This window comes from Tachysurus fulvidraco, chromosome 22, assembly GCF_022655615.1.
Source record: "Tachysurus fulvidraco isolate hzauxx_2018 chromosome 22, HZAU_PFXX_2.0, whole genome shotgun sequence".
NCBI classification, from domain to species: domain Eukaryota; kingdom Metazoa; phylum Chordata; class Actinopteri; order Siluriformes; family Bagridae; genus Tachysurus; species Tachysurus fulvidraco.
Window position 1 is genome coordinate 5184609 of NC_062539.1, and position 12923 is coordinate 5197531.

The window sequence follows — 12923 nt, forward strand, 5'->3', positions numbered from 1 at the left end:
TGTCATATATTTCTCGTGACTCATCAGCTGTTTGATCAGTAACGCTTGCTGTATTTTATTAATGAACTGTGCAGCATTATAGGTAATCAATCCAAAAGATTTTAATTAAAGAGTAATGGGTAATTGACCGATTAACCATAGACTTTCATGAAAATAAGGATAAAACTAAACTAAACAGCACTATAGGCAAAAACCTGATATTACTTTGACAGAATAAATCGATCACGATTAGGAAGTAATTAATTCACTACAGCTCTGAGGACTCATTAATGAGGCAGCATCGTCCTGGCACACTTCAGCAGCCTAAATTAAAGACAGACCTTTGGGCTCGCTTATCGACTTCTGTTTCCCTGGAGGTTTGTAATTGATGGCCCTCACAGCAAAGCCCCTGGCAGATAGCTAGTTAACATTGGTCAAAGTTCTAAGAGAAGATGGCTGGAGTAAGAAGTCAAATTTAATAACATTATAATTTGATCGCTGAATTGACGGTGTTGTTTATAATAATTGGGATAATATTGGATTGTACTCTATTCCAACGGAACCATTAGCAGTGTTTAATGGGTTCCTCTGATTCCATCCATCAATTCTCAGCAACTTTACTACACAGGGTTCACAGGGAAATTTGAGATTATCCCAGGACTCAGGGCACTAGGAGAGAGAAAACCCTTTACGAGACACAATAAACCAACAGACATGCTTAATCATACGCAACGGACAATTTAGAGATGCTATTATCAGACTGCTACAAAGATCAGGCTACAAAGCATCTTTGGACAGGTTGAAGTATTCAGAGAACCCGAAAGAAACTCCTAATGCACAGGGAGAACACACAAAACATGGAGACTGGAATCATTCACCAACCCAAGTGGTAATAATCTAACCATTAAGACACACTGCCCTATCCGCTCCGGTTCATTATTATGAAATCCCACCTGTAACCTCCAGTGTGACGGTGTCCTGCTCATAAGTGTCCCCGAGGATCACATGGCAGCGAAAGGTCCCAGAGTCGTTGGTGCGGAGCTGGGAGACAGCCAGTGAGAAGTTCAGGCTGTTTGAGTGGTACCCTGGCACACTGACCCGGCCTTGGTAGGCCCTATGTACACGAGCATCCCTGTTCTCCAGCAAGAGCACAGTCGTCTCTGTGTCACCCTGAAGGCGGGTCCATCGCACACGAGGAGGCCAGCCATTTTGGGAGGAGCCAAGCTGGAGGGTGTGAAAGCAGGGAAGGAGGGCGGAGCCTGCGAGAGGCTCTTGCACTGCAAGGTGTGTTACTTTGCGTGCAGTAACAAGAGTTTCTGCTTCACTCAAACCTGTAGAGCAAGAAAAAACAGAAACACCTAAAATTATTATGAAGAATTTAGGCAAAAAAACACAGCGTGGAAAAAACTCACAGAGATTCACAAAGATTTTGACAAAGGGGTCGACAATTTTTCAGCATTTGGGTCTGAATTTGCGAGTTTCACCACACATCGTGAACAAAAGCCTTACTTCAACAAACCCCATCAAATGGCCTGTGCTCCTTACGTACAGTACTTTCCCCAGAACCCTGAAAACGTATACTTAATGCTTACATCACAGTATATCCACTCCAAAAGAAGAGTGAGTCACATCCATCACATGCTCACTTTCTTCTCACAGCCTATTTTTTTTTGAATGAGTCAAGCATAAACTCCATAGAGCTCTATTCAAATCATACACTTGCTCTTTATATGAGCTGTTTTAAAATCATAATCTACAGAACTCACTGTTCTGAAGACAGTGTTTGTAGAATAATCATACTCATTACCTGCTGTTCAAGCTGGAAGTGGGTGGAAGTTATTCATTTCTCTGAGATTGTGAAGCCAGCAAAAATGAGCAAAGAGGAAATAGTCGAGTGGACTTTAATTTTAACTTCGGGGAAACGAGGGATGATGGGAATCAAAACATCACACATATTCCTTTCTAGTCATTCATCAGTACATATTTTCTATCCTTTAGCTATTTTCTATCCCTTAGCTTTAGTTTTATGATCATTTATTTATTTATATATATATATATATATATATATATATATATATATATATATATATATATATATATATATATATATAAACACACACACACACATACATTTAATTTAGACCAAAATCTGCTGCATTGACCAGGATTTCAAGTTCAAGTTCAAGTTTTTTCTTTATTGTCAACTCTTTCACATGTACAATACATACACAAAAAAAGAATTGAAAATTTATTTCTCTCAGTCCCAAGGTGCAAAATATTAGCAATGAAATTTAAATAAAGTGCAAAGCATATGTAGATACAGTGAAGAATAAGCAGACCAATGCTGCACAAAGTGACTGGTGCATGTTTTCGTATGTTAGTGGGAGGGGGGAGTGGAAGGACCTTGGGGATGTGGGATCTGAAGGGGAGTGTTGGCTTCATAGATCTGATTTATACCAGAATTTATACTCACCAGTTAAATGATCATCAGTGCATGTATATTTACGTCAACAGTGATATACGAAAAATGTAGGACGTCCCTAAGAAAGCACGATTAGTGAAAATCAGTTGCTAAATTGAGTAACAGCTGGGAGTCTTCCCATAGATCTGCACTGGCTTGAGAACAGCTTCGGCAAAAGAAAAGAGCTTCGGAAAAAGACCTTTTGACCTAAGAAAGCCGTTAGCATAAAACAGCTAATGAGGTAAACAGAAAAAGTAGAAATCCAATGTCTTTATGTATGTGTTTCTAAAGAGGGGATGTATCGGCATCCGAGAGTGATGGCTGTTTCTATAGCGATGTGTTCGTTCCTGTCACTGCTTTTGAGAAATATTCTAATTAACTAAATAACTGTGTGTGTGTGTGTGTGTGTGTGTGTGTGTGTGTGTGTGTGTGTGTGCACGCTGTGTATGTTGTGTCTGGTAATGAAAGCGAGGTTACTGATTGATGTCAGCACCATTATACACACTCGGCAGGAGACCGATGGCCTGATCATGGTAAGAGAGAGAGGAGTCAGTGGAAAGGGCAACAGTTTGGTCGCCGTCGCATTAATCAGAGTTTTTCAGTGGAGCGTGTGTGTGTGTGTCTGTCTGTGTATGTGTGTGTATCTGTCTGTGTGTGTGTGTATTTGTGTGTGTGTATTAAAGCTTAATAAACAGATTCAGAACCATACCACTTTTATTGAGGTTACTATAACTGACATTGGGTTACTTGCGAATTAGTGCATTTTAAATTAAAAGGTGAGAATAGTTTTCTTTTTAGCAGTCATAAAATGCTGTTGCTTGGCAACTAGAAAACTATGCAAGGAAGCAGAAACAAGCTTATGGTAAAAGCTAACAATTCAGCTAGCTAGCGTTTTTTCTTACTGTAGAAACGAGTCAAAAATTTGACATACTCGTTTCTCATTTCCATAAGGTTTTGTATACTCAGCCCACTTCGGTTCACTTGCTGATTTCCGACTGTGTAGCAATTCACAGTTCGAAGCACATCATCAAGTTCACCGATGACATGATGGTGGTCTCATCAGCATATATAGAGGAGGTACAACTGATAACTGCCTGGTGTAGAGCCGACAACCTGTCTCTGAATGTTGATAAAACTAAAGAGATGGTTGCTGACTTTAGGAGAACACAGAGCGACCGCTATCTGCTGAACATCGACGGATCCTCCGTAGAGATCATCAAGAGAACCAAATTCCTTGCATCTGGTGGAGAACTTCACCTGGTCACTCGACACCAGCTCCATAAGTAAAAAAGCTGAGACTCTATTTCCTTTGGAGGTTGAGGAAAGCTCATCTCCCTCCACCTATCCTGATTATGTTTTACACAGGGACCATTGAGAGCATCCTGAGCAGCTGCATCACTGTCGGGTTTGGGAACTGCACCGTCTCGGATCACTTGACTTGACTCAGTCAGCCACATGATCCGAGAACAAACTTGACTCTGAGATTTCATCTGACTCTTCTTCCTTCTTCCATCTGTCTCCTGAATCCATTTGTGACTGTGAAAGCAAACTAAACTGCTAAAATTTAATACCATCAGCTTTAAGGAAAACGGATAAGGGCGGGGCTTGTGTGTGTGTGTGTGTGTGTGTGTGTGTGTGTGTGTGTGTGTGTGTGTGTGTGTGTGGTGTGTGTGTGTTGTTTGGATAACGGATATAAGGCGTGTTAACCCGTGGTATATAAAGAAAAAAAAACCTAAAATCTGCATTTAGATAGAAGAGCTTTCACAGTGCAGACCCCCTAGAGCCTCACTATTGTTCAAAAATCCACTCGTTTTATTCCTCCGAATGGGTTGTAACACACACAGGTGCGATTACACACTGTTCTCACACGTGGTACATCTCACATCATGTCTTGTCAGTTCTGTCATTTCACTAGAACAGTCACAAATAGAGTGTTTTGAGTATCGACTCTGCTTCTTCTTCATCTATTCCTTCCCCAACCTGCCTCTCTCTTTCTCTCTCTCTCTCTCTCTCTCTCTCTCTCTCTCTCTCTCTCTCTCTCTCTCTCTCTCTCTCTCTCTCAGGGGGGGTATGCATTAATACTCCCAGGCCAGTGAAAGCACAGTTTATCCTCAAACCTCCCCCTATCTTTAAAAAAATCTGTCTCTTTCTCTCTCTCTTTCTCTCTCTCTCTCTCTCTCTCTCTCTCTCTCTCTCTCTCTCTCTCTCTCTCTCTTTCCCTCTCACACACACACACACACACACAAACACACAAACACCCACACATACACACATAGCTGCACATCTGCACCCACACACAGACCTCAGCCATCACCAGGCAAAACCATGGCAACAGCTGCTTGGTAAGTGGGAGAAAAGAATTGGTCAAACTGCTCAATATGGCTCTTATAGAGGGAGGAGAGAGAGAGAAAGACAGGGAAAGAGAAAGGGGGCAGTAACAGAGAGAGAAAGACAGTAACAGAGAAGGGGTAAGACATTAAGACAGAGAGACAGTGAGACAGTAACACACAGAGGAAGACAGTTAGAGAGAGGGTAAGACAGAGACACAGTGATACAGTAACACACACACACACACACACACACACACACACACACACACACACACACACACACACACACACACACACAGAGTAAGACAGTTACACAGAGAGAGAGACATATGGTAGGAAATCATGTAGACACCCAGGCATCAATCCCTGAGTGAATAATTAAATCGCCACTGCCAGTGGTGAAGCTGAAGTGCTTTTCAAACCTACTTCAAAGGTGTGTGTGTATATACGTGTGTATGTGGTTGTGTGTATATATGTGTGCGTGTGTATACGTGTGTGTTAGTGCATGTGTGTGAACAGATGTGTCAGATTATGACTGCTGAGCACAAAGGAAGGAAGCGGCAACTTTATTTTCTCTTGTGCTTTTATTTCCACAGACACTGTGAGCTTGCGTGCGCACACACACACACACACACACACACACACACACACACACACACACACACATACACACAAGTGCTTGAGTGAGAGTGAGAGAGCAACAGCTTTAGGTGGCTGCATGGTGTGCACTAGTGTACAGAGCCATTATGTATCGACACACGCAGTCACTACAATTATTTTTGAAGCCACATTTCACATGTGCTACCTCACAGCACTCGAAAAATCCCTGAACAATAAACCTCTCCCATAGTCCATCTGTGAGCTTTAACCTAACATACTATAAACTGCTGCTCCAGACTTTCAGGAGCTTAAATGTAGCCTGGCAGGGAACTTACTTTCCCATCAGCCCCGCTGTGATGCCTAACACCGCTATGGGGCAGTTAATGAAATGCCTGGCCGAGTGAGTGAGGCTGCCCTGAGACTGGGACAGTGACCGACTTTACCATCGTCTATCCGAAACTCTACATGACTCATACATATACAGACAACTCAGGTTTCAAGCACTCACTGTGATATACAAGGTTTTACGTGTTTGTCTTGTGAACCAATTATGTTGAATAGGAAGCTTTTAAAGTGCACCAATAAGCCCTTATCACTAACACCGGGCCTCGTTTATCAACCTTTAAATAAAGTTGCGTGCAAATATTTTCGTAGAAAGTAAAAAAGTAAAAAAGCTGCTAACTAAATGATAAATAAACGCACCCCTAATCTTGATGCTGCTCTAATCTTCCACTAATGCAGCTCGGACACTGCACAGCCTCTGCTACTGATGTTTCAGGTTTATAAAAATCAATGCAAAAATGCAACTATTCGAAACCAATGGCATGAGCAAGCTAAACCGTTTAGACTGCATTCTTCTGCTTAGTTCTAGAGGTCGGATCTCACAATTCATCACCTCTGACAAAAAAAAAAGAATATACCTTCTCTGCTACTCAGGGGGCGTCCGAGTGGTGCAACAGAGAAGCCCTTGCCCTATCATGTGCAGAGTGTACGGTGGAATCCAGATGGTGCCACAACCATCTCTCTCTCTCTCTCTCTCTCTCTCTCTCTCTCTCTCTCTCTCTCTCTCTCTCTCTCTCTCTCTCTCTATTAATCACAGCAACACTAACCACCTCTGGGAGCTCAAGCATGAGGAAGTGATCAGATAACGCTTTCCTCTCTATCCGATCAATGATGTCAAATTAACCAGGCTGCACACAGCGTTAACAATAAACAAACTCACTTTTACTGAAATTATACTGAATATTTCTTTTATTTCCATTAACATGCAAACTATAACACTGACTATCCATCACGTGTCACAGGTTTCACTGGCCAGCTTGGGGACAAGTTGATATGAGGGCATCCATGTTTTTTCCCCACTTGAACTCCAAAACCTCAATTAATTCAAATCTCTGATTTCCCACTTCTGAAATACACTACAGATACAAACTTTTGATGATAAAGATACAACAAAAATTAAAAAATAATAATAATAATAATAATAATAATTAAATAAATTCCTGCAGCAGGTAATCGTAGCAGCGTATGTGGTACTTCACGTCAGACTCCCGCCATGGCGCCTTGTGAGATGCCTCGCCTCAGTCTCGCTAGTCTCTTACTCTCATTTTCCTACAACTAAGTTAATGTAGCCATCAACAACCTAACCTTGTTCAAGTATGCTGACATCTGACAGAATCTTGGTGCGTACAATACGATATGATACCATATTATACTTCAGATATGAAATACGACCGTGTTTCATTAAATGTTTCAATTTGTGCTTGAAATTGAACAAAGCAAATATACACTTTATATTGGACGCTTATATGAGTCGAAGCTAATTAATCAAAAGTGAGCATCTTTATACAGAATTCTACACAAGTTCAGGACATATGAAAGGAGACACATCTTTGACTTACCACATCCACTGGAGAGACAGAGGAGCACTAATAGTGCCTGCAGCCCACTGGGACCACACACACCCTCCATCCTGTCGAGGAAAAACAGAGAGAATACTGTAAGGTAGCAAGTCAAGAAAGCGAAGACAGAAGAAACACTGCTGTGATTTGAATCTGAAATGAAGCTTTATTGGCTGTTTGAGGGTCACACAAAGACATTCATTAAAAAAGATTCCACCAAAATCTCTCTCTCTCTCTCTCTTTCTCTCTCTCTTTCTCTCTCTCTTTCACATTCTCCATCTAAGCCTGTGTTGATAATTTATAAACCAGCACCCTGACCTTCCACCAATCTCTCATCATCAGCGAGAACACGGCCAACCTCCTTTCGCTGCCAGCTCCACAAGCATATCATTACACGCTCGCACACACACTCACGCGGGCAGATAAAGCTGAAAAGCGAGAGCCTCTTTCAACAGAGGCGACCTGTGACATTTGTCAGTAGTAAGGGCATCATGAAATCGCAAGTGCCTTCCCACCCACACACACACACTCTTGACACACACGCACATTCACGCTTAACTGATGAGGCACGCTCAGTGTCCTGATGAAAAATGAAAAACACCAGGGTTTATTAGGCTGCCTAGGCGTCCTTTATGACCAGGAGGAAGAGGAGAGATGAATGTAAATGTGTGTCCACTCGCTGAAATTATAAAAAGTTTCACTTTTTTTAATCAAATATAGAATAGAAATCAGGTGGCCCGGGTTGTGGCACTGTGAATGTTAATGAGCTTTGCATCCTGTTCCTTCCCTCCTGCTTTGTCTTTTCTCTTTTTCTTTCTTTCTGGCACTAACAGCCCCTTAACATTTTTTCTGCATTTTCCTTCTTTGCCTCAGCTCAAGAAATTCCTCTCTCTCTCTCTCTCTCTCTCTCTCTCTCTCTCTCTCTCTCTCTCTCTCTCTCTCTCTCTCTTTGTGGGTGGTCATGCTGCCTTACAGGTTCTTTTTAAAACATATTATTTTATTGTCTCAGCCATAAAGAAAAGCCTTCAGCTTTAAAGGGGCAGTTTATAAAGTTTAAAAATGTTAAAGATACCATTAAAAACTGCTAAAGGTAGTAAAAGTTATATATATATATATATATATATATATATATATATATATATATATATATATATACATACGTGTATATATATATATATATATATATACACGTATGTATATATATATATATATATAAGTATATATATATACGTATATATATATATTATTTTTAACATAAGTAACATAATATTAATAATAATAATATCAATATAAATTTCATTGTAACGAAACCCCTAATTTTGTTTATATCATGCTAGAATTGATTTTCTGGCCCTCTGCAACCTCATAAAACAGAGCAGCTTTAAACAGAGAGATGCTGTTTTATTAGTAGTATATATATATTTTTATATAAAGACAACTCAGAAAAATGACACACTGCTGATATGACAGATTAAAAAAAGAAAAGATGCAGGACACTCGACAGACAGGACATAGCTTGTTAAAAATATACATGGGAGCAGTGACTGCATGTCTGTTTGTGTGTGTGTGTGTGTGTGTGTGTGTGTGTGTGTGTGTGTGTGTGTGTGTGTGTGTGTGTGTGTGTGTGTGTGTGTGTGTGTGTGTGGGTGTGTGTGGTTTTGCGATTGGCTTCTTGAACACATTGCTTGCCTGTTTGCGTTTCACCAGCCCAACTCTTGGCAGGGAGAAGGCAAGTGTGAAGAGAGCTTATGTAGCCCATCCATTATGCATGTGGAGAGGGCCCGGTGCTGCTGAACGGGCATCACATGGGCATCAAGCGGGCATCATGTGGCCACAGTAACCAGATGCCAGAAAGAACGAGGAGGGAGGGAGAGAATATTCTGCCAGACAGCAGGACATGAGCTACAGATGAGCTGCCAGGGAAAAAAATTTCTCCCTCCAGGAAAACGAGAGAGAAAATCAAAGATGAACAGTAGCACAATATATTGGTTGTTAACTGGATCTCTGTGTCTTAGCAAAATGAATATGGCGAAGGTCTGTATGTGCAATGGATTTATTTTGTGTGCATTCACTTTCACTTCCACACACATTCACACTAACACAATTTAGCTTTGCCAATCTGCTGACCCGTATGTTGTTCCTTTTTTTAATGGAAACCTGGAGGAAACTCATGAGATCATATACTGGTACAGTATATGGGTAATATTTCCTGAAATATTTACGTGCACATGTTTTTTCTTTCCCTAGGACATTGTGAGGCATATTGTGATTATGATCTATAGCAATATAGTCACAATATGCTATCTTTGTCTATATTGTGCAGTCCTAACAGGAAGGGGGCTGGACAGAGAGAGAGAGAGAGAGAGAGAGAGAGAGAGAGAGAGAGAGAGAGAGAGAGAGAGAGAGAGAGAGAGAGAGAGAGAGAGAGAGAGAGAGAATTTGGAGGACTTGGTGTGAGAAAATGTCAAATCATGGCTCGGGACTGCAGCCAAAATTTAATGGCTAATGTACAACCAGCTAGGACAGACTGAAGGGTAGACAGTGAAAAGAAAATGAGACAGGGAAATAAATAGAGACTAAGCAAGACCAAAAGAAAAGGGAGCACTAAAGAGACTTATTTACAGGCCTGGGAAGGGCATGCTCTCGGCATTGACACCAACGGTGCCCAAGAGAGACTCTATTGAGATTGAAATGGGGAATGAGTTTCTCAAAGCCTGAAGACGATGACGCAGCTCCTGCCTCTACTGTAAATTCTCTATCAGAACCGCCCTTCTCTCTCGAACCAATCGTTTAGCTTTAGACAGCCAATCATTTAGAAAAGACGGTCCTTTCAGGCTTTACAAGGCTTTTCGTTAGCCGTGATTTAAATGTCTTTGGTTAGCTCGGCTCCTGAATGACACAAAGAGGCAGCTGGTTATTGAAATTAGTCTTTGGAACCAGGAGCATCCAATCTTGTGGATATTTGTTCCCTCTGGTTATTTTCTTGCTTGCATTTTTTCTCCTAACTCATAGAATGATTCCTGGTCCTCATGAAAAAAGCAGTCTGGTGCTAACATCCACCAAACCATGGTTCTCGAAGTTATCCACTGTCAAAGCTGCATCTGAGCTTGAACATGATTTGTTCAACTTTTCACATTCTTCCAGTTTAATGCTCCATGATGGCAGGGAGGGGGTTATTATGTCAAGCGGAGGTGACTGAATGCCTTATTAATATATAGGCTAAAACCAGACAGACTTTCACAGCACCAGAGCACTATTATTAGCTCACCTATGCCATGCGAGTGCTTGTACTGAGAGATCTGCAAAAAATGCACGTCTCGTGTTGGCCTGGATGGCTGAAATCCAATAGCTCCTAGTAGTCTGTACATGTTTGAAGCTTAAATACAGATGAAAAGAATAAAACCCAGCAAAAGAATGAACGATTATAAGCTTTATCCTAACACTACAGCGTTACTGTTTAGACTTACTGTGTAAAAAAAATAATGGACCAAATCAATAAAATGAATATTTCAATAACTCTTTGCTGGAAAGAAGCTTGTTTACAACTCACTTGGGAAAGAATGTCTACTAATCATGACTATTAATGCAACCATGACGCAAGCATATGCTTAAGGCTTATGGAAAACCTGGTTCTGGTTTCTTTCGCATTTTTCTGATCCCTACAATCAAGGATTAGCCATAAGGAGATTATCGAATTGGCAAATCGTACACCCAAGGAAAAGCAGCCAGTTGATATGTTGTCACGTCTACAGGAAGACAGTGACAGAGAAACATATTTGTCAGCATGAAGCTTTGGGGTATGTACTGTAATAATGCAAGATATACATAAATCATTTCTCTCTTTGGGTGTCACAGTTGGTCCCTTTCATCTATAGTCTAAATATTACTGTCATTTTTATCCCCAAACTAGTGAGTAAAGCTTAAACACTCCAGGTTTTCCTTCTAGTTGACTTTAGGATACAGTTAAAGGAATAATGAAGGATTTATTTCACCTATTATCTATTTACTGCATTTGGTGTTAGAATTTCAGAACAGACATGTCAGAACACAAGAGACTGGTTCTCCAGATTCTCTGTGTACATAGAAACTTAATTACACATCTGACCAATCAGATTTGAGAAATCAACAGCGCTGCGGGATAAAAATAGACATCAATTTAGTTTTAGATGACTTTGATTGGGATATAACCAGTTCCCTCTAGCTACTGCAGAAACAAGACATCATCTCTGACTCACACTTGTGGGCATAAAGAAAACACTCCGCCTTCCTGGCCCTATTCCCCCAGCACGCCTGGCTGCGTATCATTACATAGCATGAGGAAGTGTCCCTTCAGGGCCTGATCATAAATCCCCAAGGCGAGGACAAGGCCCTGTTAGGACCCTTAGCTTAATCAAACATCTTCTGGCAGCTAATGATGGATGAGCCCCATAGTACAGGCAGCCATATTGGAAGCGCTGTGGTGCTGTAACCCTCATCGATCCGGTGGTCTCCTGCACTCTGGACCTTTTGGAAAGGACAAATACTGCGGTAAAGTCTCATATATAAATGCTGCCAGACGAATAGGATTGGACGGGAATTACGGATGACAGTCTTGCTGAGAGCATCAATCTCTAGATTTAAAAAAAAAAAAAAAAACAGCTCATCTTGATACACAATGTCCTTGCTTCTGAGAGAGGGAAAAGAACGATCTGTGTATGTGTGTAAAAGCACACATAATACACAGATACTCTATACAACAGGCTAACGATTTCGTACTTTTTCAAGAGATTGATGAATCTTTAAATGGAGATATTTTGGTGTTGTTCATGTTCTATAAATTCAGCTCTGGCATTAGCTCATCTTTTGTTAGACGGTTATTGTACAGTTTAGGGAAGGAGTCTTCAGTGTCAGTGCTTTGTTACAGTAAGTTTTCCATCATGGGAAAGTCTTCAGAACCCTTTTACTGGTTTATTGTGTTTAGAGCTGATCCTACCTCAGTAATAACATTAACTATCCTGTTTCATAAATATTCCTTAACATCTAATGTAACTATGCATTAAGAGACTACTGTATGATGTATCATATGCTGTTAAGAAGTGCTTGGTGGACAGCCCTCGAAATTAACACCAGCACAATCGAGCTTAACATACGCAACAATGCAGTTATCACAGGTTGTACCAGGATAGCTTTTTATCACCAGTATGATTTAGCAAAATCTCAGGTTTAGGATCCCTGAGGTTTAAAATGATTTGCTAGCTTCCATACTAATTGGCTTGCATTGCTCAGCAGTGCTGTAGGGAATCTCTGTCTTGCTTCAAGGGTGCGGGGTGATTACTGATTCCTGGAGATTAAAATGCACACAAAGTCAATCAAACACACACCCTCCAGATAATTAAAATAGACCCGGGACTAGGAGTAGGAAATAATGAAGCCTTTGATTTTAAGGCAAAGCCAGCAACTGCAAACTGGTTTGTGTGGATTACGGCTGTGGAACCACCTACACGTGTGCGATCCTGCTTTTTAATCAGTATTATTGTGTGATTGTATCTTGCCAATTATATAATAGTTGATGGAGAGAAGTGATGAGAAAGAGAATTAGTTAGATGTCACAGTCAGTGTGCCAGTTTACCCCAGAGGTAATAGTGGGTGGAAAGTGAGGGAACATCTTTCAAT

The 12923-nt window shown here is 40.9% G+C and overlaps 1 protein-coding gene across 2 annotated transcripts in view; it reads right to left on the reverse strand.

Moving 5' to 3' along the window:
* Nucleotides 1-12923, reverse strand: part of ncana (neurocan a) — a 72930-nt gene that overhangs the window by 41016 nt on the left and 18991 nt on the right. For both annotated transcript variants that reach the window (XM_027150424.2, XM_027150425.2), the window contains exons 2-3: nt 7272-7342; nt 933-1310 (exon numbers count right to left, since the gene is read on the reverse strand). In XM_027150424.2, the coding sequence (XP_027006225.2) occupies nt 933-1310; nt 7272-7341 (448 nt within the window). In that variant the 5' untranslated portion in view covers nt 7342. The remainder of the gene's footprint in view (nt 1-932; nt 1311-7271; nt 7343-12923) is intronic.